The sequence below is a fragment of the Stenella coeruleoalba genome (assembly GCF_951394435.1).
Source record: "Stenella coeruleoalba genome assembly, chromosome: 2".
NCBI lineage: Eukaryota > Metazoa > Chordata > Mammalia > Artiodactyla > Delphinidae > Stenella > Stenella coeruleoalba.
This window is the reverse complement of record NC_137147.1, coordinates 49,977-74,055: the sequence shown is the minus strand read 5'-3', so window position 1 is coordinate 74,055 and position 24,079 is coordinate 49,977. Positions and strand designations below refer to the sequence as shown.

General features: G+C 69.0%; 3 protein-coding genes across 7 annotated transcripts in view; all 3 read left to right on the top strand.

The window, feature by feature from the left end:
* MTA1 (metastasis associated 1) overlaps nucleotides 1–6,250 on the top strand; it is a 38,499-nt gene extending 32,249 nt beyond the window's left edge. For 2 of the 5 annotated variants that reach the window (XM_079913532.1, XM_079913535.1), the window contains 7 exons: nucleotides 10–199; nucleotides 294–383; nucleotides 1,298–1,450; nucleotides 1,581–1,616; nucleotides 4,344–4,375; nucleotides 4,663–4,814; nucleotides 4,903–6,250. In XM_079913532.1, coding sequence (XP_079769658.1) covers nucleotides 10–199; nucleotides 294–383; nucleotides 1,298–1,450; nucleotides 1,581–1,616; nucleotides 4,344–4,375; nucleotides 4,663–4,814; nucleotides 4,903–5,053 — 804 coding nt within the window. In that variant the 3' untranslated portion in view covers nucleotides 5,054–6,250. Of the gene's footprint in view, nucleotides 1–9; nucleotides 200–293; nucleotides 384–1,297; nucleotides 1,451–1,580; nucleotides 2,481–4,343; nucleotides 4,376–4,662; nucleotides 4,815–4,902 lie in introns of those variants that run through there. The other 3 variants (XM_079913533.1, XM_079913531.1, XM_079913534.1) reach the window with 3 other exon arrangements.
* A 2,802-nt stretch (nucleotides 6,251–9,052) lies between these two features.
* On the top strand, nucleotides 9,053–14,586 carry LOC307182623 (cysteine-rich protein 2). The gene is made up of 8 exons (XM_079914011.1): nucleotides 9,053–9,446; nucleotides 12,434–12,528; nucleotides 12,611–12,668; nucleotides 13,024–13,164; nucleotides 13,247–13,315; nucleotides 13,395–13,489; nucleotides 13,812–13,869; nucleotides 13,952–14,586. The coding sequence occupies exons 1-8, from the start codon at nucleotides 9,113–9,115 to the stop codon at nucleotides 14,017–14,019; spliced, it is 918 nt and encodes a 305-aa protein (XP_079770137.1). The 5' UTR covers nucleotides 9,053–9,112; the 3' UTR covers nucleotides 14,020–14,586.
* A 7,033-nt stretch (nucleotides 14,587–21,619) lies between these two features.
* Nucleotides 21,620–23,645, top strand: LOC307182041 (cysteine-rich protein 1). The gene is made up of 5 exons (XM_079913146.1): nucleotides 21,620–21,736; nucleotides 22,638–22,732; nucleotides 22,804–22,861; nucleotides 22,942–22,988; nucleotides 23,114–23,645. Exons 1-4 carry the CDS (start codon nucleotides 21,697–21,699, stop codon nucleotides 22,980–22,982), a joined length of 234 nt encoding a protein of 77 aa, XP_079769272.1. The 5' UTR covers nucleotides 21,620–21,696; the 3' UTR covers nucleotides 22,983–22,988; nucleotides 23,114–23,645.
* The last annotated feature ends 434 nt before the right edge of the window (nucleotides 23,646–24,079 follow it).

The following is a 24,079-nucleotide window of genomic DNA, read 5'->3' as shown; positions in this document are numbered from 1 at the left end:
CTTCCGCAGAGCCCCCACGGCATCCCAGCCCGGAGCAGCGGGAGCCCCAAGTTTGCCATGAAGACGAGACAGGCCTTCTACCTGCACACCACCAAGCTCACGCGGATCGCCCGGCGCCTGTGCCGTGAGATCCTGCGCCCGTGGCATGCCGCCCGGCACCCCTACATGCCCATCAACAGTGCGGCCATCAAGGCTGAGTGTGAGTGTCCCTGCGGGAGGGGCGCTGGCGGGGCTGCTGGGGACGGGGTGTGCAGCCCCCGCGGGAGCTCTTACCCGGGCCTCGCACCCCACAGGCACGGCACGGCTGCCCGGAGCCTCTCAGAGCCCGCTGGTGCTGAAGCAGGCCGCGCGGAAGCCCCTGGAGGCCGTCCTGCGGCACCTTGGTGAGCCTGCTCTCCTCCAGCGCAGCCCTGGCCCCCCCAGGGGGTCCCAGCCTCTCCCCACCCTGCTCCCCTCGCCCCTGCAGTCCCCAGGGATCTGGGTCGGGGGCACTGGCTCTTGTGATGCCTCTGAGCCTGGATCTCCCGCGGGGGCTTCTCCGCGCCCCACGCCCCAGGGCAGGGTCACGGCTGGGTGGGAGACGTGCACACCTAGGCAGCAGCCTTGCAGGGAGGGGCCTCGTGGCCTGGGGACCCTGAGCCCTTCGGCTGGCTTTGCCGCCCCGCCCCGCCCGGCTTGTTCCTGGGCCCTTGGCTCGGCTGGGCTCGGCTGGGCTCGGCTGGGCTCGGCTGGCCTTGGCTGGGCTTGGACGAGGGCGGGGCTTCCCCTTCGTGAGGGACATTCCAGAGCCGGGAGCTCCCGGCAGCACTTGCTGTGGAGTCTCGGTCCCGGGGCTGGCCTCACCCCGACCCGACCCATGGGAGGAGGTGGTCTCTGTTCCCTGCGAGCCCCCCAGGGCTGTGGGACCTTGGCAGGTGTGAGCCCGTGCCTTCCAGGCCGGCGCTCGTGGGCTCGTCCTCGGCCAGCCAGCTGGGCCGTTAAAACTCATCGTCTGTCTAGTGGCCAGCCCTGTGCCGTCAGCTCCGGTGGCCGCTGAGTGGACCTGCTTGTTTATGGGTATCTGGAGCCTGTAAGCTGCCGGTGGTCCCCGGTGTTGCGGCCCTTTGGCCAGGGCTGAGGAGCCAAGGAGCCCGGCCCCAGCAGCTGTCCCCGCTCGCAGGATGCCCGGGGGTGCTGGCCTGCGGTGCCCTCCCGGGCCCTGGTCGCCATGGGCCTGGGCTCTGGCGGCCCACAGTCGGGCGGCAGGGCTGCTGCCGAGAGCCCGCAGTGCGCCCACCTGCCCGCGTTGCCTCTGCAGAGACCCACCCCCGCCCCCCGAAGCCCGACCCCGTGAAGAGCGTGTCCGGCGTGCTCGGCGGCCTGACCCCGGCCAAGTCGGCCCCCGTCATCAACAACGGCTCCCCTACCATCCTGGGCAAGAGGAGCTACGAGCAGCACAACGGGGTGGACGGTGAGTCCGGCGGGGCCTTGGGCTTGGCCAGCACGGCCTGTGGCCCCGGGGCACCCGACCCTGGCCCCCGCCGCGCCCGCACCCGCTGACCGTGTGTTCTCTCCTCTCTCCTGCCGCCGGGCGCTGCCAGGCAACGTGAAGAAGCGCCTCTTGATGCCCAGTAGGGGTAAGGCCCGGCCCTCCGCGCGTGCCTGTGTGTGCTGTGCTCACGCGTGCGCGGCGGACGGCTCAGGGCACGTCCAAGGGCAGTCCACGCGGGCTGGGCCGCACCCTGCTGCCCCGGCTCCTCCCGATTCACCTGTCGCTCGGCAAAGACCGGAGCGCTGCCCCTCGGGCCCCCAGCTCGCCCAACGCTGCCTCCTGCCCCGGGGCCTCCGGCTCGCGGGCCACCCCTCCTTCCGGGCCCAGCGCCGGTCAGTGGACTGTCCTCGCTCCGGCGGCCCTGGTGCCCCCGCCGCCCGCCTGTACTGTCTGCTGTCGTGCTGCGACTGTCCGCATGCCGCCAGCCTCAGCTTGCGTGGCCGCCTGCGCTGTGCTTGCAACCCTGCCTGCGCCCCTGCCCCAGTGGGGGGCTTTGGGACCCTGGTCTCCTCGGGGGGCAGGTGGGACAGAGCTGTGGTGTGGCCGGCATGGCTGGGTGGGGGTCGGCGAGGCCCGGGTGGACGCTCAGGTCAGGGCCCCGCATGGAGGCGCGCCCAGGGCTGAGGGTCCCAGAGCTGAGGCAGCAGTAGTGCCCTCTCCTGAGCGGGATGGGATGCTCGTGGGGTGTGCGCTAGGGCAGCCCTCTGTGGGACCCTCCTGCCGTCGGCGCCTCTGGAATGTGGCTCCTCTCACCTGCCCAGGGCCCGGCTTCTGCCCCCTCAGCTGGCGGTGGGGTGTTCGTGGGCTGGGGCTGCTCTAGGAGGGTGTAGCCACTGTGGCAGTGTGGGATGTGTCAGACCTGGGTGTCCCAGGGCCCCCCGGGGATTTGCCTGCGGCCGGACCCGTGTGTGGGGGGGGGGGAGGTGAACAGGGAAGCAGCTGAAGGGAAGAACGTGGCAAGTGCACTCGGAGCCCCTCCTGCCAGCCTCTCGTGACGGCAAGGTCAGGTCGGGTGTGGGTACCCCAGCTCCATGGGGCAGCAAGCATGGACACGTCCAGAGCCCTCCCCAAGCTCAGGACTGGAGGGCTACTGGCCCCAGGGGTCTGGCCGAGGCTTGGCTGTCCTGGAATCTGTGGGAGGTGGGCCGGACGTGGGGACCCGGGAGGTAGCAGCGGCCAGCGGCCACTGGCCCAGCCCTGTCCCCTGTACGCTCCCTCTCTCCGCTGTGTCTGAGAGCCCCAGCAGGCACACCCTGAGGGTCAGCCGGGGGTACTGGTGCCGGGTCCTGCCATCTCACCCCATCTGGACACAGGCTCTCGCCTGCACCAGGCCCCGCCCCCCCCCCCCCCCCCCCCCCCGGCTGCCTCACCCACGACCCTGCGGTGGGGCTCTGAGGGCGGGGCGCTAGCCTGCTGATCTCCCTCCTCCCCCCCATAGCCTTCGGGCGGGGAGGCTGTCGCAGCCCCTGGTCCCAGCAGCGGGGCTGGCTGCTCATCTGCCCCTGCGACAGGTGCCCTGGGGATGGTCTGATTACACCCACAGAAGGGGGTGAGGGGCCGCGTGCTCATCGGCAGGCAGCTTTGGGCTTTGTGGTCCGACCTGTGAAAAAGCCGTTAGTTACCGGGAGGGATGAAATCTTCTTGCTTCTGTCGGGTTTTCCGAGATCGATGTGCTTCCATGCCTATCTACTTCAGCCCCAGCGTGCAGATCCCGGGTGGGGACATCGGGGGCTGCACATGAGCCCTGGGAGGAGGCCACAGCTGGCCTCCTGGGGTGCTGTGGGGCAGCGGGGGCAGCAGCGGGTGGCGGGAGCTGGCTCTGGGCGAGGCCCGGCCTCTGGCACTGGTGGGGCCTTAATGGGCTAACAGGCCCACGGACGCGCCTGCGGCTGCATCCACCCTCTGGGCCTGCCGCATGCACGCGCTCCCCTGTAACGCTGACCGTGTGCTTTCTTTCCTCCGCCACCCATCCTTCTGGTAGGCACCTACCTGGGTAAGTAGCACAGGGCCTCGAGGGCTGCAGGCCGGGTGCCACGGCCCCTCCCTCTGCCCTGCCGGGGTTGGGGTACTCCAAGTTAGGAGGCGGTTTGCAAAGGGGAGGGCTGGACAGCTATTCTCTGCTCGTCAAGAGACGAACCGTGGCCAAGGGGCCCTTTTGGGAGGAGCTGGTCCTGGGAGGCCTCTGGCAGGACGCAAGTGGTGGAGACCAGCCCTCATGGGCACGTGCTCCCACGGCCGCCCACAGACTCGCCCCACGTGTGTCTGGGAGCCACAGGTCTCGGGCGCCCGTTGGGAATGTGGACTGAGACCTGGGACGGCGTCTTTCCCCTTCAGAGGGGCAGCTGCTTGTGGCTACAGACCCCCGGCCATGGGGTGGAAGCACTGGAACCCTGGCCAGAGCCTGGCCTCCTGGCCACTCGAGGAGCTTCTGTCAGCTCCTCCGTGGGTGGCTGGCCCCAGGGTTTGCGATGGGGGCTGGGGGCCCCTCGGGAGGAAGCCCGGGGTAGCCCGGCCTCCTGGGGTCTGAGTGGTGCTGCCCGGGGAGTGGCCGCCTTGCAGAGGGGCTGCCCGGCGCCACTGTATTTATACCCACCGTAGACCAGGCCCCGGTTGTCGCGGCCCAGTCAAGGGAGCGAGCTCAGATCCGAGACTCCGGGCCCCCACCCAGAGCGCCGCCTGGGTGTGGGCTGTGGCTCTGGGGGGACCTGGCCCCAGGTCTCCTGCTTCTCGGCTGCGGGTCCTCAGCGAGCGTGTTGAGTGCAGGACGTGCCTTGCCTTGGACCTCACAGCCTGTTCTCCTCCCTCTTGTCAGGTTTGGCGAATCACGGACAGACCAGGCACATGGTGAGAGGGAGGGTCCCCGTCCTCCACACTCGTACACACGTGTGTTCCCACAGCTCCCGCGGGCCTTTGGGGGAGGCCCCCCAGCCCTGCAGGCGCTGCATGGGAGCATCTGGGAGGCCCAGTGGGACCAGAGGAGGGGCAGGCGGCGGGTCTCCATGGCCCTCGGGGGGCCCCCTCCCCGCCCGGGGTGGCCAAGCCTCCATGCTCCCCGCTGGGACCGCCACCTCCGGCTTTCTGGGTGCCCACGTGGAGGCCCCGGGCTGACCCCTGGCGCCTCCCCTCCGCAGGGACCAAGCCGGAACCTGCTGCTCAACGGGAAGGCGTACCCCACCAAGGTGCGGCTGATCCGGGGGGGCTCCCTGCCCCCCGTCAAGCGGCGGCGGATGAACTGGATCGACGCCCCCGATGACGTGTTCTACATGGCCACCGAGGAGACCAGGTGGGGCCTCCAGGACCAGCGGCGGGCAGGGGGCAGGGGCCACCGTGTCCGTGTCACTCGTCTGCGTCACTCGGTGTCTCGATCACAGGAAGATCCGCAAGCTGCTCTCGTCCTCCGAGACCAAGCGCGCGGCCCGCAGGCCCTACAAGCCCATCGCCCTGCGCCCCAGCCAGACCCTGCCGCTGCGGCCGGCCCCGCCAGCGCCCGTCAACGACGAGCCCATCGTCATCGAGGACTAGGCGCTGCCCGCCTGCCCGCAAGGCCCTCCAGCCGCAGACCGCGCCCGCCCGCCACCCGCCCGCCGCCCCGCCGCCCGGTTTCGGTAGTGCCCCCCCCGCCCCCCCCCGCCCCCCCTGCAGAGAGACTGCTCCTCGGCCCCCAGCGGGGGTGGGGGGGAAGCGCCGCCTAACTTACTCCAGGGCCGCCGAGGAGTCACCTTTTTAGCTTGTGTTTACTTTTTGGCCGGAGCGGAGCTGAGGGGCCGCCCCAGCGCTCGCCCTGCGACGCGGGCCTGCGGGCCGGCCGGGAGTTTCCTTGTGTTCTGTTGAAGGTGCCATTTTAAATTTTATTTTTATTACTTTTTTTGTAGATGAATTTAAGCTCTGTAACTTACACCTGGAATGTTAGGATCGGCGTGGCCAGTGGCCAGCCGAGCTGCCTGGTGGGGTTGGCCCCTTGTCTTTTCAAGTAATTTTCATATTAAAAAAAAACAAAGAAAAAAAACTCATAAAAACAAAAAATCCAACTAGCCCTTTCCGTGTCTTTTGTCCCCAGTCCTCTCCCTGTCTTGGGCCCACCTCACCCTCAGGGCAGAGCCGGCGCTCCCAGCCTGGGCTCCCCCGGCCCGCCATGGGGGAGGACGCTCAGGGAGAGGCACTGGCGAGCAGCGCGTGGCAGGCCTGGCCCGCATACCTGCCTCCCGGAGGCCCTGGCCCGATGCCCACCACCTGGCCCTGGGAGCAGGGAGAGGTCCAGCCAGGGCTCGCTGGCGCTCACTCGGTGGCGGGGGCAGGGGTGGGGGAGCGGAGACCCCCTGTGTCTGTTCAAGGCAGGGGGTGGTCTGGACCTGGCCTGGGACCCAGACTGGCAGGTGCCTGGCTTCCGTCGGGGCAGCCAGCCTAGCTGGGTCAGCCGGCCGGCCAGCCTGCTCCTGGCAGAGCCCTGCCCCAGCTGTCTGCGGGTTTTTGCCAGGAACTGCAGGGCCACCCCTAGCAGGTGTGGAGTTTCCACAGGGAGAGCTCGCTCAGATTTCAGCAAGTCCGCTCTCAGACATCCTGCCTCGGCTGGCCCCCGCACAGCCGCTCCGGGCCCAGGGGACAGGTGTGGCCAGGCCGCGGTGGGGAGGGGTCTGGGAGCCACGCTAACCTCCGCCAGCCGAGGGGCTCCCCTCCGTGAGCTCTGCCTCCTGTGCCTTCAGCCCCACTGTGACGCGTGGGCATCTCAGCTGGGGAACTGAAATAGAAACCACCCTGCTCCCTCGCTGGAGACAGATAAGGGGCGTCCTGGCCTCCCAGGACCCAGCTGCAGGGCCCCGCAGGGTGGCGGGCCAGGGTGTCAGAGGAGTGGCTGTGGCACCCGCCCCCCGCCCCCCGCCCCCCCCACAGCCAATTCTAATCTGCAGTCCTGGCACCACCCCTTGCTGCCCCTGCTGCCCCAGGGCTTCGTTGCAGTGTCAGCCGAGGTGCGGTGGGGGGTGGGGGGGTGCGGTGCACAGCTGGGAGGCCAGGCTGGTGACCTTGAGAAAGACACTAGCTTCCTCCGGGGCCTTTTCCAGTCCTGGGGCCTGAGGATGGGGTGGGGTGGGGACGGGAAGGGAGGGTTCTCCCCAGGCCCGGTACTGATTTCCCTTCCCCCAACCTGGCCCTCCCCCCAGGCTGGTCGAGATCTCCGTCCCAAGGACAGGCAGGCCCTGCGGAGAGCCAGGAGCCGGGGGTCCCCCGCCCCCACCCCAGCACTGTGCTGGGCAGGGCCTGGGCTGCGTGTCCGCCTCTCCGCTGCTGGGGGGTCTGAGCCGAGGCTTAGCGGCGGGGTGGGAGGCGGGTGTGGGCGGGGGGAGCAAGCTCTTGGGTGCCCAGGAGTGTTTGCCAGCTTTGGTCTGTTCTCGTGGGCCTGGCAGGGGGCTGTAGCCGTCTCCTCCACAACCCCCAGCGCCAGGGCCATCTCAGGGGGACAAGAGTCCCCACAAGGGACTCAGCCTGGACGCCTGCCCACCGCTGGGCGCAGCCCTGGGGGTCCTGTGGGAGAGCGAGACTGGGCTCCTGCGTGTGCCATTTGCCAGCGCTGCGGCCCTAGGGGAGGGGCCTGCCTTACCACCTAGCCACCTGGCCTGGCCACCTCGGGGCAGGCCCTGCCTGCTTCCCACGAACTTGCTGTCCTCACCCAGCCCCACGGCCTGCTCACCAGGAGCTGGCCTGGCCTGTACCTGCCCCAGTCCCTAGCCCTCAGTGGCCTCGGAGGCAGATGCCGCTGCTCTGTGTCCCGCGATCTGTGCCCCTTCCCGCCAGGCCCACAACAGCCCCGGTGCCACCAGCCCAGGCACTGCAGCTGGGTGGCAGGGCACCTGCGCCGCCCCACTCTCCCCTCCCTGGCTCCAGGGCATCTGGCCAGGGCCCAGCGCCATTCCTTTGCTCCACCCCCATTCGCTCTCCAAGCTGGGCGACACCAGTGCCCAACCAGTCCGCCCTCCACAGCAGTCCTGCAAATTTCAGGGGCGGGGTGGAGTCACGGAGGCTGATGCCCGGGGGTCCCCGGGGGCTCCCAAGCTACAGAGGAGGTGGTAACAGGTGCCAAGTGGGGGGCAGTGGGCCCATGAATTATTCAGAGACACCGGACACCCAGCCTGAGCCAGGAGCGGGATGTGAATGACTGACCTGCAGGCCACCTTGTCCAAGAAGGGGGGCCCGCTGAGGCCTCCTCTCTGGTCTCTGCCCTGGCTGGCTCGGGGCCAGAGCCCGAGTGCGAAGGGAGAGGGGGCCGGCCAGGCTGGTCAGTTAGGCCTGAGGGGGGCCACATGTTTCTGGGCTGTTGTCCTCACGGAAATGGCACTGGCTGAAGGGTGTGGGTGCAATGGGTGGGGGCACCGCTGGGAGCAGGGCCGCGGAGGGCTGCCATGAAACTGCCCTGTGAGACTGGCTCACCCAACCACTGTGAACACGCTGGCACCAGGGGCCAGGAGAGGCGCCGGACGCCACCAGGCAGAGGAAATCGGCAGTGGGGGGCAGACCTCAGTGTCCAGCACAGAGCCTCAAAGACAGGGCAGGGGGTGAGGGGGCTGGAGCCCGCTGCCCAGCCTGGGCCTAGTCGTCTGGGCTTGGGGGTCTGTCCATCTGCCGGACTTGAGGCTCAGCTGGGGACGGAGGTCCAGAGGAGAGCCCATGAGGAGGCAGAGCCCCTGGGAGGTGGCCCCAGCGTCCTCCAGGTCCCCCAGACCCCGGGGTTAGGGCCGGGTCCTGCATGGCTCCAGGTGCAGGTAGGGAGAGTGGGAGTGGTCAGGCAGGTAGGTAGGTCCCTGTTGGCAGGAGGGCTGTGGACCCCGGGGAGAGACCCCGAATGCTGGCAGATCCCTAGCTCCCCGGCCCTCCAGGAGGGTGCTTCGGCACCACCAAGCTGGAGGTCAGAGGCCCTGGGCCCTAAGCTAGTGGGGTCCAGACGAGGGATGCCCGTGGCGGGAGCCGGGGGAGGGGATAGGGGTAGAAGCTGACGGCAGGGTCCGCCCATTTGGCCGGCCACAGCACCCGCGAAAGGGGCACTCCAGGGGCCCCAACATCTCCTCTCCCTCCTCTCCTCCCCTCCCTACCGCCCTCGGGTGGGAGAGCTTGGGGAGGACAACTTCAGAGCCTGCAGCACAGCCCCGCGGGTCCCCTCGGTGCCGGGCATCCCCTCCCCAACCCCCTTCCAGCAGTTTCTCTCGCGCTGTTTTTGGAAGTGGCAGGCGCCCTGCCCTCCACCCGCTGGGCCTTCAGCACCACTGACAGTGTTAGGCGGGGCCGGGACCGGGCCTGGACCGGTGGCGCGCCCGCCCGGAATCCCGCTCCTATCCCACCGCAAGGCCGTTGCTATAGAAACCGAGCAACAAAGGGAAGCGGGGTGGCGGCGCGCGGCAGGGTGGGGTAGGGTTCCCTTGGGGACTCGGGCGCCAGGACCGGGCAGGGCGGACCGGTCCGCCGTCGGGGAGTCAGTCTGCTTGTCCCGACGCCGCCCTTCCGGGCCGAGGCCCCCGCTGGCCAGGACGCCCCCAGTCGAGGGGGCCGCGGACTCCCAGCCCCACCCGCGGCCCGGCTGGCTGCCCCAACGTTGCCATGGAAACAGGCGAGGACAGGGCGGGCCTGGGTAGAGGCCACCTCGCGCGCGCGACCCAGGGGCGCCCGGCGGGTCCAGTCGCCCCCCATCCGCCCCTGCAGGTGCGCCCCCGCCCCCGCGGCGCCCGGACCCCGAGGGCGGGCTCCCGACGCCCCGCCCCGGACGCAGACCAATGGGAGCACAGACAGCCGGTCGGGCGGGGCTGGCGGGGCGGGCGAGGCGGCGGCGGCGGCGGCGGCGGGGAGACGGGCGCGGGCGGAGGACACGGGCTGAACGGGAGCGCACCGGCCATGGCCTCCAAGTGCCCCAAGTGCGACAAGACCGTGTACTTCGGTGAGTGCCCGGGCCCGGCCAGCACCCCGCCGCCCTTCTCGGTCCAGGATGCGCGGCCCCGACCCAGCTCGCCGCGCTGCCCACGCGGGTGCGGCTGAAGGGCGGAGCGGCGACAAGCTGGGGGCGGCCACGCCCGAACCCCGAAGTGGACGATGGGGGTGGGGCGGGGGCCCGAGGCCCGGCGGGTGGGGGGGCGCGTGGTCCCCCCGAGAATACGCCCGGGCTTGGGGGAGAGCTCTGGGTTCGCGGGCGCATCGCGGTTCTCCCGGCGGTGCCGAGCGGGGCGGGGTCGGGCGGGGCAGCAATCTCCGGGCGCTTCTCGCGCGCTCCTGTCTGTCCCTCTCGGCCGTTTCGCGCGGACCCCAGTCCCGCCTTCCGCGGACACGTGGCCGGGCTGGCGTGGCCTCGACCCGTGACCCCCAGCCCCCACCCCGACCTCTGCCCACGCGGGGCTGGGCTAGGGCTGGGCTCTGTCTGGACTCAGTCCACGCGGGGGCGACCTTGGCCTCTACCTCCTGCGTGTCCCAGCGCGCGCCTTTCCTTGGTTCACGTCCCCCCAGGACTTTCCCGGGGGTGAGGTGACAAGCGAGTCCCCACAAGCAGGAGAGGACGCTGGAGCCCAGGTGGCCAGGCCCCCTGCTTCCTCAAGGTCAGAACAGTGGCATTCAGGAGGAGGTAGCTGGGTAGGAGGGCGTCCTCTCTGCCAGGATGCCCCCTGGGTTGGCGGCACCTGCCCCCCCCCAGCACTGGCTCACCCACACTCTGGCGCTCTGACCCTGTTGTCTGGCTCACCCACTCTCGCTCATCCTGGCTGATCCGACTTTGCCAGGGCGGCGAAGTCCCTGCCCACCGAGCCTCCCACCAACGCCCACACAGACAGACTTGGTGGCACAAGCCAGGATGGCCAGAAGGGCAGGGAGAGACAGGGACAGACGGGGGATCCGATCCTTCTGTTGTCATCCTAAGGGCAGTGGTCCGGGTCTGGACTGGGGACAGGCCGAGGTGAAGATGGCCACTTGGCTTCCCAGCAGGCCAGAGCTCGAGGAGGAGGCCGGAGGAGGCCGACGTTGTTTGCTGTTCCCAGAGGGGAGGGACCGGATTTGGCCTGGAGTGCTTCTGGGCTGGCTGGAAGCCGAGGGGCTTCCGGATGCCTCCCCAGGAGTCCGCCCAGCCCTCTGTCCCCATCCCAGACAGGGCTCATCCTGTAAGGCTCAGGGTGGGGGCCAGCGCCAGGGTCCTCCTGCCAGCCCCGCTGCCCGCAACTTTGCTCCCAGTCATGCTAGCTCAGGACCGGGCCAACAGTCCCGTGGACAGCCCGGAAAAGCGCTTCTGCCTGCTTGGGCGGCCGCCGGCTCCCAGCAGAAAACAAAGGCGGCTCAGACTCGGCTGGCTTCTGTCCTGGTCTGGAGGCCCTGGTGGAGGAAAGGGCTGGGGGCCAGACCCTCCCACCCCCAATCAGGCTTCACCCCAGCAGCCTACCCCCAATAAGGCTTCACCCCAGCAGCCTACACCCCAAGCGTGTGCACAGTGCAACCTGGGCCAGGATACCCCAGGGTGACCTCAGGGACACCGAGCCTTTGTGTCCCCAACAACCGTGCAGCCGGGTGAGGGCCGGTTCCCTTCCGAGCCATTAGGCTCAATCGATTCTGCCTTCCCAACTTGGGCCGGTAATGTGTGGCCGTCGACCTGGCCAGTGGGTCTGAGGGTCATTCCCCTGCCCCCAGGTGGCCACATCCTACAAACCAGCCAGTGGTTCTGGCAGCCCTGAGCTGCAGCTGCCTCGGCCGCCGCTGGCCAGAAGGAGAACTGGGAGAGGATCCGAGCCCGCCTTGGGCTCAGCCAGCTCCCATCTGCCCTGGCATGGACCTGGGGCGAGGCCTGGCCAGCCTGCGTCCCAGCCTCCTTGGTGGAGTGGCCAGAGGGATCTAAGCTTGTGCTGCCCCTGGCCGGGGCCAGCAGGTTCCACCAGGGCCGTGGGGAGACATCGCTCAGGGCTCCGAACCTGGGCCACCAGGGGGACTCACTGCCCTCCAGCAGCACCCACAGGCCACCTGGGGCTCGGGGTGCCCCTGGCCAGGCTCTCTCTCCCTGCTCTGCTGGGGCCCTGGGGGAGGCCTGGCCCAGGTGGGGGCCCCTCTGTGAGGGGGACCAGAGGAGCCACTGGTCCTTGGCCTCTTCTTGGGGCTTGGCCAGATTCTGCCAGGGTGGAAGGGGCCCAGCCCACCTGACCCCCCTGCTCCCCTCCCCGATGCCTCTGGCCGGGCCCCTTTCCAGTTGGGAGGAATTCCAACTCAGCTCCGGCCTTTCTTCCTGCCCTCTCCTCCGCCCTTTTCCTGCTGTGCTCCCCTGGGGAAGCCTCAGCTTCCGTCCACTGGGAGGTGGCCCAGCAGCCCCAGCCTGGGGCAGGGGACAGGGAGGGGCCCCAACGTGACCCTCAGCAGCTGGTCTCAGCCCTTGAGCGCCAAAGCAGCAGCCAGAGGCGGGGGGGGGCGGGGGGGGGCGCTCAGAGCTTAGGGAGAGGAAGCCAAATATAGACAGGCAGGCGTCCTGTCCCACGGGTGTCCCATGGTGGCGACAGGGACTGGCCTCTCGCAGGGGTTCTGGAGGCTTGGGGCCACCCTTCAGCGGGGGCGCTCTGCCAGCTCCATTAGGGCCTGATTGGAGGGTTTGCGGATGTGTGTGAGGGAGGGGCAGGTGTCCTGGTGAGGGGATTAGCAGGTGCTTGAGCTGGGACCCCGTCCAAGTTCCCTGCTGCAGCCCGTGACCCAGGGTGATGAGGGTGCCTGAGACCCAGAGGGAGAGCAGGGCCCCTGGGGAGCAGAAGGTGGTTACGGTGGGGGAGCAGGCAGGTGCCACGTGGCTCCTGGGTGGGGATGAAGGGGACCCGGCGCAGAGGCTGCCCAGGAGCGGGCAGGACAGCGGGGGCAGCAGGCGGCTGAGCGTGGGAGGGCAGGAGGGCGCTGGCCCTGACCCCTCTCCCGCCCCAGCTGAGAAGGTGAGCTCCCTGGGCAAAGACTGGCACAGATTCTGCCTCAGGTGCGAGCACTGCAGCAAGACGCTGACGCCAGGGGGCCACGCCGAGGTGAGCCCCTCCCCCGGGCAGGGAGGGGGGGGCCGGGGAGCCCAGGCCCGGCCCCCGCCCTCATGCCCTGCCCTCTGCCTAGCATGACGGGAAGCCCTTCTGCCACAAGCCCTGCTATGCCACGTTGTTCGGACCCAAAGGTGAGCCTGGGTGGGGCGCCACGGCGTGTGATCTACTCCAGCGCTGGGGGACGTGGCCAGTGCCGATCCTCGGCCCAGCAGAGACTTGGGGCTGGCCTGGCGGGACGCTGTGGACCCTCGGATTCCCCCGGCCCCCTTGTCTCCTTCCCCATGCTGGCCCCTCCCGTCCTTGAAGGACCAGCATCCTCCGTGCCTTTCCCGGAAATCTGCAGCCCACGGGTGCCCTCTGGGTGGGGGTCCTGACCCCACAGTGGGCCGCGGAGGACCCTTTTCTGAGAAGTTGGGGGGTGGCTGTGAGGGCTGGGTGGTGGGCGAGCCCACTGGCCACCCCCCTACAGTGCCTGCCGCCTCACAGGGGTGAATATCGGAGGTGCCGGCTCGTACATCTACGAGAAGCCCTCTGCCGAGAAGCCGCAGGTCACTGGCCCCATCGAGGTCCCCGTGGCCCGAGCTGAGGAGCGGAAGGCCAGCGGCCCCCCGAAGGGGCCCAGCAAAGGTGGGCTGGGCTGAGTTTCCGGGGGCAGGGGGGCCGGGGCGTCGGAGCCGCTGTGCCCCGTCCTGACTCCTCCCCCTCCCAGCCTCCAGCGTCACCACGTTCACCGGGGAACCCAACATGTGTCCTCGCTGCAACAAGAGGGTCTACTTTGGTGAGTGGCCGCGCCCACCCCCAGCCTGGGAGGTCTCCGCCAGGGGGGCCCCCGACCTCACCACCTCTCCCGTCCCCAGCCGAGAAGGTGACGTCTCTGGGCAAGGACTGGCACCGGCCGTGCCTGCGCTGTGAGCGCTGCGGGAAGACGCTGACCCCAGGCGGGCACGCGGAGGTGAGAGGGGCGCCGGCTGGACGGTTGGGGGCGGGGCGCGCAGCTGCCGGGGACGGGAGGCGGGGGAGGGGGGTGCCGGGCGGTGGGCGTTGTCCCCTGGTGGCCAGCCTCGTGGCTCGCGTGCGCGCAGTGCTGCGTGGCGTGGCGTGGCGTGGCGTGGCGGCGCTGTCCTCCCCTCCAGCTCCCCCAAGGTGAGCCGACCTGGCCAAGGCTTTGAGAACTCGAGGGTTCAGGGAGACCCGGAGGAAGCCACCAGGGGGAGTGGGGAGTGTGGACTCCGTGGCCCTCGCTTCTCACCCCCCCCCCCCCATCTCGTCCCTAGCACGACGGCCAGCCCTACTGCCACAAGCCCTGCTACGGAATACTTTTCGGACCCAAGGGTGAGTGTGGCCAGGAGGGTCTGGGATGCGGGGTCCCCCTTCCTCCACCCCTCCCCTACCACCCTTGCCCCTCTCCCCACAGGGGTGAACACCGGAGCTGTTGGCAGCTACATCTATGACAAGGACCCCGAGGGCAAGGTTCAGCCCTAGGCCCGCAGGCCCTTCTGCGGGGCACTGGCCCGCCTGCGCAGGCCCCTGGCCAGGGGCCCACTGCTTGGCTACGAGGGGAGAGTGACCGCCGCCCAGTCCCACCTCAGCACCTGCGAGTCCAGGGCCTGCGTGTTGGGGAGGAAGCCCCTGAGCTGACTCCAGAGCCCTGCCCACCAACCCTGTCTCCCTGGGTGTGTCTGCCTTTGTGTCCCCAGCCACCCGTCACCCCTTTTGTGTCCTCCTGGCCCCCCGTGTCCCCATGTCTGTATCTCACGGCCCACACGTCCCTGAACGTCCCTGTGGCCTGGGTGGGTCTTCCTGAGGTGGCCGCCCCACGCTCCCCCTCCTGCTGCCCGAGTCCTGCCCACAGTGTTATTTATGCTCCCCCTGCCCGTGACAGCCACAGCCACGCCCCTCACAGTGTCCCAAGGGTGGAGGGACATCCCTGCCAGGAGCCCTCTGCCCGCCTCCCACCCTGCCTCGCAAGCGCCCGCCCGCCGCCCTCACGTGGCTCACATTCGACTGCCGGGCGTTCTGCTGTCAATGAAAGGTTTGAGGATCGCACAACCCCGCACTGTGTCTGTGTCTGTGTCTGTGGCATGGGTGTGAAGCCGGGATAGCGTCCCTTCGTCCGGGGGTCCTCTTCCCAACGGCGGTGGTCGTGGCTGGGAGGCGCTGATTTAGGCTGTGGTGCCGACACTGAGGTGGGCTGGGCCCCTGAGAGGGACCAGACTAGCTGGACGTGGGGAGGGTGGGAGGCATCCGGGGGTGGGGTCCTGGTCCCCAGACATGGGCACCAAAACCAGGGGGTCCTCTGATCCATCAGAGACCCAGAGGGAGAGGTCAGCCTCGGGAAAGAGCAGAGGGCATGGCATGTGGAGGGAGAGGGGGCAGGTGAGCAGAGGACGGGTCCTCTGCAGGGGGAGAAGCCGGTGAAGGGTGGTCAGGGACGAGGAGGAGCCTGGAAGTACAGAGGGTTTGGGGGAGCGAGGCTGAGCGTGGTCGGCCGGCCCCGGCATTGGTGGGAGCCCAGGGACAGAACGTGGGCAGTCTGGAGGAGAGGCCTAGGGGCTCCTGCCTGAACAGCATCTGCGTCTGGGCTTGCAGTGTTGATGGACTCACCTCTGGCCTCCCCAGGCTGTCCAGGCTCTGCCTTTGCAACCGGGAACTCTCAGTAGCTGGGAGGAGACCTCTCCTCCTCGTCTGCCTTCCCTTTACCTGCTGGCTCCCGGGCAGCCCACCAGAGGGCGCCCCTTCTCTTCCACGCTGGGCGCGGGGGCAGAACCCTCGGAGACCTGCCCTCCAGCGCTCAGCCCTGCCCTGGCCTGCTCCCAGCACCCCACCCCCAGATGCCTCGCCCTCCCCGAGCCAGGAGCGTCATCCGGGCCTGCTCAATCTGGGCCCGTGTCCCCAGCACCATAGGCAGCCGGCTCCCCACGTGCCCTGCCCCCAGGGACAGCTCCCAGCGCCCCAGCCCGTGGCACAGGCCCGTGCCTGGCCCGCGGGCCCAGACACAGCTGAGCCTGGGTGCCCGGCTCATTGTCCCTCGAGCAGCCAACCGTGTCCCTGGGGTGGAGGGCCGGCTCCTGGTGTCTGCAGTGCCAAGCCGCCCTCCTCCTGGCCAGTCCAGGCGCCCAGCGTGGGCGGCAGCGTCTCCTCGTACCTGGCCGGCGCCTGGAGCGCAGCCAGGATGTGCAGGGTGGGTCGGCCTGCCCTGGGGATGGGAGGCGCTGGAGCAGGTGCCCCAAGGGCGCCCAGTTCCCACCCCAGGCTGAGGGGAGGTTCGGGCAAGCACGCTCGGAGGAGGGGCCGGGACAACACCCCTCCACATTCCCACCTCCCTCCCGCCAGCACGAGGCTCCTTGGTTGGGGGGTCGTTTGGGGGAGAACTCAGGCTTCCCTGAGCACCCCCAGGCCCGCCCTCGCTGAGGGCTCCCGGTGTCGGATGGGAAATTCCTGTCGTCCGGCCGGTTAGGGGCTGCTGAGAGCACAGCCGGGGCCCCTCCTCCAGGAGGATCCAGGGGAAACTGCGTAGGGGAAGACTTGATCTGCGGCGCGCCCTTCCCCAAAAGCCGGGGAAGGGCGGGGCCTATTCTCGTGTGAAGGCCCGCCCTGGGGGGGTGGGGCGAGGGCTGCCGGGGTCGCCTGGAGGGAGGATCGGCCCAGCCCTGCCAGGGACGCAGTGCCCTCCCACTGCCGGGTTCTGGCCCGGGAGGGCGCGTTCCACTTCCTGCGTGCGGAGGGGGTCGCGCCTCCGTGTTTGTTTCCGCGGGGTTGTCATGGAAATCGGGGCGGGGCCGGTACCGTCTGTCTCTTCGCGGTCGCTGGGTGTCGTCGGTGGGGGCCGCGAGTGGCCCTGCGCTGCCGGGGCTCTCTTGGTGACACTAGCTCCAGGAAGCCTCCCCACAAGCCAGGTGTTTCCTCGGGCGCCCCTGCAAGACGCAGGGGAGGCCCGTACGGTGTGCCGCCTTCTCCACCTCCCCCCACCCCCGCCCGGCCTCCACCCCCACCCCTCCAGCCCGGTCCCAGCCAGTTGAGGCGGCCCTGAAATGCCATCTAACCACCTCTGTTCCATCCAGAACCCCAGGGCTGGGCACAGCGCCCGGGCCTCCTCCGCCATCCTGCTCCCCAGCTGTACCCCACCTCCCACCGGTCCAGTCTTCCCCACTTCCTCGCCAGGACCCTCCAAGACCCACCCTGCACCCCATTTCAGACCTGGGCCCTAGCTGGTACCCCCACCCTCCAGGCATCTCTGTGGGGACTGCAGCTCCCTCGGCCCCCACTTCCCTGAGGCCCAGAATCCCCTGCCCTAGGCCCCCACCTTCCCCTGGGCCTCTGCTGTTGGAGGCTCCCTGGGGACCCCACCCAGCTAGGCTAGCCTGGCTGAGCTGCTCTAGGCCTGAGGGAGCATGACCTTTTTCCAAGCACCGGCGCACTGGTCATGGGCTGTGGCCCCCTGGGTGCTAAGGGTCAGGAAGTCACCTAGTGCCTGTGACCCCGGCTCTGGGCCTCTGGGAGCTGGGACAGGCAAGGACTGGCGGGAGACCGGGGCGGCCAGGTGTGGGCAGCACGTTTTCTCAGGGCCCGGCTGGCTGCAGGGGTGGGTCTGTGGCCGTGAACATGCCCAGCTGCTGGGCTGATGAGGCTGGAATTTGAGGCGCTGCTGCATGGGCTTTGGCTCCAGGGCACAGAGATTCCCGGAACTAGGCTCAGCCTGCGGTGGGGGTGGGGGGAGGGGGAGGGGGAGGGCAGGGCGGGCTGAGGGAACTCAAGGCTGTAGGTGCCCGCATCCCTCTACCCCAGCCCCTCTGCATCCCACGCCTGCTTCCAGCAGAGGAGGAGAGGGGTCTTCTCCTACCCTGGCCAGGCCGTGGCCTGGTGGACAGGATCAGCGTCCTTCTGGGAAAGCACAGAGTCCGTTCCCTTCCCCAGCCCCAGGGCCGCCCGGGGCAGGACCTCGGGCCAGACAAGGGGCCCCGGGAGACAAGCTGTTAAAAATAGGCCCTGGGAATGTCTGAGTCTCCACGACTCAGACTCAGCCGGGCCTGGGGGAAGGGCAGGGAGGGGTGGCCTCTGGGGGCAGGAAGCCAGCTCTGGCCCAGGGCTCAGCAGTGGTCCTGGAGCACATGTTGGCCCTGCAGGGCATCTGGGTGCAGGAACACCAGACAGGCCCTGCTGGCCTCCAGCCCTAGCAGGGCACATCCTTACACCTGTCCACACTGAGGAGGGAGCCCGGAGACTGGGGCACTGGGCACTGGGTGGGGGCTTTGAGAATGGTAGGGAAGAGGCCAGAGGCAAGTGTCACAGTGTATGGCATGGCGGGGGGTGGGGGTGGGGTGGGGGGGTGTGCCCGGGGGGGGGGTGTCTGTCCAGCCCTGAGGGGCAGAGCTCTCCTGGTGGATTCCTCAGCGGTCACTGGGGCCCAGCCGTGCCTTCACCAATTCTCCCGGCGCCTGGAGGGCCCCAGCCTGGCCCTCTGCATCCAGCATTCTGCGGCAGGGCAGGGTCCTGCCCCGTTGCCATCTGGGTCTCCAGCTGAGCCTGGGCGGAGCTTCAGCAGGCGAGGGCGCGGGAGTGCACAGAGAGAGGGTGAGCGTGTGGAGGTGGCTTTGGCCAGGCAGCCAGAACTCCGCAGTGACCTCCCCCCCGGTCTCAGGGCCCTGGATGCCCTTAGGCTGGCTTGGGGCAGGGTGGACATTCTGGGCACAGAGCAGCCTGGGGCAAGTAGCCGTCCTGGCCGCGGTCCCTCACACTCCAGACGCAGCCCTTGTGCCTCCGGCCAGTGCTGGGAGGGAGACGAGCGCAGGGCCACGGTGCTGGTAGCGCTGGGGCGGGCTGCGTCTTGGGGTGTGCGGGGTGCTTCACTCCGTGCCTTCCATGGGTCTGTGCAGCACATGCCACTAGGGCCCCAAAAGAGTAAGGAAAGGGGTGGAGGGCCAGGCAAGGCGGATCTGGGTCTTGAACTGCACCGGTGGTCCCGAGTCTGGTTGACCTTGGGCCAGGCCATTGCCGCTCCCCCACAAGTGCATCCTGGGCAGGTGAGCCCATGGAAGCAAGAAGCCTGTTCCTGGAGGGACTGTCAGGGCCCTGATGGGCACCCAGTCAAGCCTCAAATGGGGGTGTGCCTGGCCATAGAGTCTAGGGGGCTGAAGGATCTGTCCACCCACCACAGTCCCCCAGTGCTGGGGGGTCTGCAGCTGGAGGGGTCCCCACCCCCACAGGTGGGCAGGACAGACAGGGAGCTGGGGGAGTTGAAGGGACACGTCAGTCTGTGACCGAAGCTTTGGGACGGTTCCAAGCAGTGTGTGTGTGTGTGTGTGTGTGTGTGTGTCTGTGTGTGTGTGTGTGTGTGTGTGTCTGTGTGTCTGGAAAAACCGTGCTATGTAGCAACCAGAGGGCAACGCCCATGGCCCTCGGCCCACCCCCCCCCCCCCCCCCCCCCCCCCCCCCGGCATCCTCCCCGCAGGGGCCCGTGCTGTGACCATGCCATTAACAGCGGGGAAGGCCAAGAAGAGATTCATCACCCTGCTTATCAAGGGGGGGCTCTCAGCTCCGCCCACCCCCAAGGTCAGGCGGGTTTGGAGTCCCAGTGTTGGTGGTGTGGAGGCGTCATCCCTGGGGCCAGGTGTGTGGAGGGCAGACAAGCCGGCTCACAGCCCCACCTGGCCCGGAGCCCTGAGTGGGCTGGGGGTGTGGGCCGGGCAGAAACATGGGAAGGCAACTGCTCAGAGAAGGGCCTCATGCACGCATGCCCCGAGAGACACCATGATGGACACGCCCACCCAGGAAGGCACTGGGACACACGCGTGCGCATCCAGGCAACCTGTTGGTCACTGTCCCCCCCCAGCTCATCATCCCGGTGGAGTTGACCTCTGCCTGGCACACCCACTTGGGGCAGCCTTCTCAGGGATCTGCAAGGCGGTGCGTGCAACACGCGTGGCCTGATGCCCGGGATCTGCTGTGACAGACGCCCACCTACCCCAGAGTGTCCTGCCCCGTGCCCCCTGCCCACTCGGTCCTCTCCATCACCAGAGGTCTTTGCCCTTCCTCCCCTCTCGCTGCTTCTACCTGTCTGCATTTCCTAGCTGTGTCTGTGTCTCCGTGTGCCCCGTCCACCCCCCCACCCCCCGGCACTCTCCTGCTTTCTTTCCTGCCCACCTTGCTCTCTGGATCATGGAGCCAGGAGATGAGGGAAGCCAGGACCACCTCCTGTTCCTGGCCTGGCCTGGTGGCATCAGGCGCAGGCCAAGGAGACATCAAGGGCCGGGTGGGGGTTGTGGGAAGGTTGGGCCGGTGGTGTCGGCTCCAGAAACCATGCTGAGGTGCCCCTGTGCCAGGCAGAGAGGGTGTTGAGGCTCCGGGCCCGGAGCTCCACCAGTGCAGGGCAGGGCGTGCACCACCTCCTGAGGGCAGCGGGCAGCCGGGCACCGGGGCTACCCACCTTGTGGACCCCGGGGCTTGCACAGCTCCCGGGGTGGGGGGGCAGAACTGTGGCCTCAGAGAGGGGGTCCCAGGGAGGTGGGAGTGACTGGAGAGCGGTGTGGGGGGCCCGCCGCGGGAGTGTGGGGTCCAGTGGGCCGTCCTCCTCACCGAGGCTGGGGTGCGGCCGGCCTCCCTTACCCTTGAAGGCTTGGAGCTCTCACCGTCACCCCGACCCGGGCCTGGTGGGGCGCCGTCGGGGTGGAGGCAGCCACGGCTTCCACTCCTGGTCCCGTTGCCAGACTCTGCGGGGGGGGGCCTGCTCGCAGCGGGTGGTAAGGGTGAGGGCGTCACTGCGTGGGGAGGCCGGAGCTCCTGGGCCCTGTCAGAGGATGGTCTCCAGCACCCTCCATGGGGACAGGGCCTGGACAGGCCCAGAGATGACGTTTTGTTTGGCGAGATGGTTGAGGGCACATGAGGACGCTGGTGCTGGTAAAGGTTCAGGGTGTAGGATGGAGACACGGCTAGGGAGGTGGCCTGGGTGACAGTGATGGAGGAGGGTTGGCCCAGGCAGAGTCCTACAGGGCACAGAGCACTGGGACCCCACCCAGGCCTCCACCTCAGCCTGGGCTAAGGGGCAGATGGGAGGCTGGCCAGCCGCCTCCCCTCGAGGGCCCCACCCCCTTGAGATGCAGGCCTCTCCGCTGGTCCGCAGAGGCTGGCCTAGGACCCCGCAGCCCGCGAGAGAGCCAGCCCCCTAGGTCTTCCCCCATTCCTGGGGCGGGTGGGGTCCGCGGTCTCTGCCTGGCACGGCGGAGGCTCCAGGGCCGCTCCCGCTTTCCTTGGACGAACGACTTGGACCGCTCTGCACTCGGCGCTTCCCGCAGAGATAAAGACCCCTCCCCCGCCGGCCCCGGCATCTCCCAGACGGCCTGGGCCGGCCTGGGCGTCGCCGCATCCACTTCCCGCCACAGAACCCCCAGCCCCCGCAGCCGATGGCTGTCCCCGTGGAGAAAATGGATGCCCCGTCGCGGAGTCCCCTCTTCTGAATTCCCTGGGGACGTTCCCGCTGCGGTCCGATGGACTTCCAGGGGCGGGTCTGAGGTGGGGCGCGTGAGAGAGACCGGTATGTCCCTCGGGGGTGGGGAACTGGGGCGGGGCGGAGCGGGGCGGTCCTCCTGGCCCCGCGCGTGATGGAGGCCGCGGGGAGTTCCTGGGGGAGGGCTACCAGGCTGAGACTCCCCTGGCAGGTGTCCCCAAACCTCCATCGGGGGAAGGGGACACGCTGGTTTGCATCTCTTTGCATTTTAGAGGTGACCGGTTCCCTCCCTGGCTCCGGCATATCTGGGGCTGGGGGTGGGGTGCTCCCTCCTGCTCTTGGGGAGCCCCACTGCCCCAGATCCTGGACCCGGCGAGTCCAGAGTCCAGGGCGAGGGGCGGGGCTCCTCCGGGTGCGCCAGCCCCGCCCCTTCAGTGAGTCCCCACGGATCTCCTGCACTGCTCGGATCACGCTCTGTCGTCGGCTAGGCCCGGGTCGTACCCCAAAGCGGGCGTGGACCAGATGACCTTTCTCGGTCTGCTGGCTTGGGTCCGAGGCCTCCGGGCCCAAGTCCAGGGCTCAGGGGGCGGGGCGCTAGGGGCGGGTCCCAAAGGGGCGGGGTCCCGGGGTGCTTGAAAGGCGAGGACCTGGCGCGACCCACCCAGTCCCGCGCTCCGCTCTGCTCCCGCCCAGCCACCCGACCCGGACCCGGCGCCACCATGCCCAAGTGCCCCAAGTGCAACAAAGAGGTGTACTTTGGTGAGCGCACTCCACCCCCACCCTCCCCGGCTCGAACTGTGGGTCCCTGAGCCGCCCCACGCGGAAGCGTGGCCCAGGGTCCCCGCCGCGGGGCCGCTCAGGTGGGCCGGGGGCGCAGGGGGACTTGGGGCACCGCCTCGGGGCGACGCCTCAGCCTTGCCCGCGGCCGCCTGGATGTGCGGGTCGGGACCCCTGCGTCGGACGGCCCTCCATCTCTGTGCCCCGCTGTCTCTCCGGGTCCCTCTGGGCCTCCCGTCTCTGAGTCTGCCCGTCTCTGGGTCTCCCGTCTCCGGGTTGCGCTCTCTAGCCTCCTCTCGCGCGCGCCCTGGGCGGGGACCCCGAGGGGTAGGAAGGAACGCGGGGCTCTGGCCGCCCCTCCCAGCGCTAAGTAGAAACAGACGCGGAAACCGGCGTCCCGGGCGCGAGACCAGGCGCGCTCAGATCCCGGGCGCGGCCTTCCTGTCCCGCGCCCCGGGGCCCACCCAGGGGAAGGGCAGGAGGAGGTGGGAAGTCCCCCCGCCTCGCCACGGGGAAGGGCGCCCCTTACGCCCCACCGCCGTCACCGGTGCAGAGGCGGAGGGCTCAACCCGGTAGCCGGCCCGGGTCCCGACCCAAGGCCCCCTCGCCTCCTCCTGCAGCCCCACCCAAGCCCTCAGGGGCGCGCTCAGGGCCGGCGCCCACCCCCGCTAGTTGGGCGGGACCGGTTGGGGACTGGAGGTGCCCCTCTCCCCCCGTGGGGCACAGGTGCCGCTGAGACCTTGGGTGGGCCACCGGGCATGCGTGGGCGAGGCCTTGAGCAGAGGTGGCTGGAGAAGGCGCTGTGCGAGCAGGTGGGTGTGCCCCGTGTCCCAGGAGCAGTGTCTCACCTCACGGGGCGGGGGGCATGTCTGTCCCTCTGCAGCTGAGCGGGTGACCTCCCTGGGGAAGGACTGGCATCGCCCTTGCCTGAAGTGTGAGAAATGTGGAAAGACGCTGACCTCGGGGTCTCACGCCGAGGTAGGTGGGGCCTGGAGGGAGGCCGGGGCGTGGGGGAGGGGTGGCAGGCCCTCACGCGCCTCTCTCCGCAGCATGAAGGCAAGCCCTATTGCAACCACCCCTGCTACGCGGCCATGTTCGGCCCCAAAGGTATGCTCCCCGCAGCCCCCACCTGACCCTGACCTCCACAGCCCCTGGCCACCCCTAACCCGCCCACTGCTTCTCCGCAGGCTTCGGGCGCGGTGGGGCAGAGAGCCACACTTTCAAGTAAACCCAGGTACACCCCCATCCCCCTTGCCCTGCCCAGCCCAGCCAGCCCTGAGAGTGGGGTTCCCCCACCCTGAGTGAGGACCGACCACTCCTGGGGCCTGCACTCACCTCTGTCCCTGTCTCTCTGCACAGGTTCTGGAGACCCCATCCCTGGCTGCCCGCCGGGCCGCTGCCCCTCTAGGCCGATGGCAGGCCCTCCCCACAGGCACCTGGGGCTCCCCTGTAGACCCTCAAGCCCTCAATAAACCCGGACACTTGGAAGACCTACTCGTGTGTGCACTTCACTGGGGGAACAGTGCAGGGGGCTGCACCCTGCCGGGCACTTGCTCTTCCTGCTGCAGCCAGCCTTGCTGCCCACTGCCCTGGTGGGGGCGGGGGTACTCTGCCAGGGAGCCACCCTGGACAGCCCCGCGTTCAGCCCTGCAGATGCCCCAGCCCTCCTCTGCAGCTCTGGGATTGGTCAGCGGGAACATGAGGCTGCAGGGTGAATCCGCTGAGCTGGTTCCGTTTTTGAGAAGCTTTGGGGAGCTGTGGTGGGGAGCCCTCTCCTGCCCTCCCCACTTCCTGCTGCTCCTCCCTTGTCCCCATCCCCCATCCCCACCCTGCCGGACTGGGCCAGCCGTGCATCCACCCAGACACCTCATCTGCCCCCGTGCCATGCCCAGGGACTAGCAGGTGGCCGGCTGCCCAGTAGGGACTAGCAAGCGGCTGGCTGTCCGATGCGGACTTTGAGGTGAGGACTGGCTGGGCGGCAACGGCTAGGGGCTTTCTGAAAACTCCTGTTTCCGTTCAGGGAGCAGCTGCAGACTGGGCCACCCTCAGAGCCCTCGCCGTTCCCCCCACTGGCCACTCACACTCCGGCCCTGGCAGACGGCCACTGTCCCAGGGCTCGGCGGATCTAAGGAGCCCAGAGAGGTCATCTCAGCCTTGCAAATGCCCTCAGCCCTGCCCCATGGCTTGGCTGGGGGTCCGGCAGGCCTGAGCTGGACAGGCGTGGGGGGCCCCAGGGCAGTGTGTGGGGTCACGTGCGCGCGTGCATGCGTGTGTGTGCGCGTGTGTGAGATTTGTGATTCATAGAATTCCAAGGGGTGGGAGCTG

Bases quoted from the DNA above. Each gene is read 5' to 3' on its own strand.
- LOC307182623 (XM_079914011.1), top strand. From the start codon at position 9,113: ATGGAAACAGGCGAGGACAGGGCGGGCCTGGGTAGAGGCCACCTCGCG. The intron at 12,669-13,023 runs GTGAGCCTGGGT...GCCGCCTCACAG, and splicing joins CACGTTGTTCGGACCCAAAG to GGGTGAATATCGGAGGTGCC. The intron at 13,870-13,951 runs GTGAGTGTGGCC...CTCTCCCCACAG, and splicing joins AATACTTTTCGGACCCAAGG to GGGTGAACACCGGAGCTGTT.
- LOC307182041 (XM_079913146.1), top strand. From the start codon at position 21,697: ATGCCCAAGTGCCCCAAGTGCAACAAAGAGGTGTACTTTG. The intron at 22,733-22,803 runs GTAGGTGGGGCC...CTCTCTCCGCAG, and splicing joins CCTCGGGGTCTCACGCCGAG to CATGAAGGCAAGCCCTATTG. The intron at 22,862-22,941 runs GTATGCTCCCCG...GCTTCTCCGCAG, and splicing joins GGCCATGTTCGGCCCCAAAG to GCTTCGGGCGCGGTGGGGCA.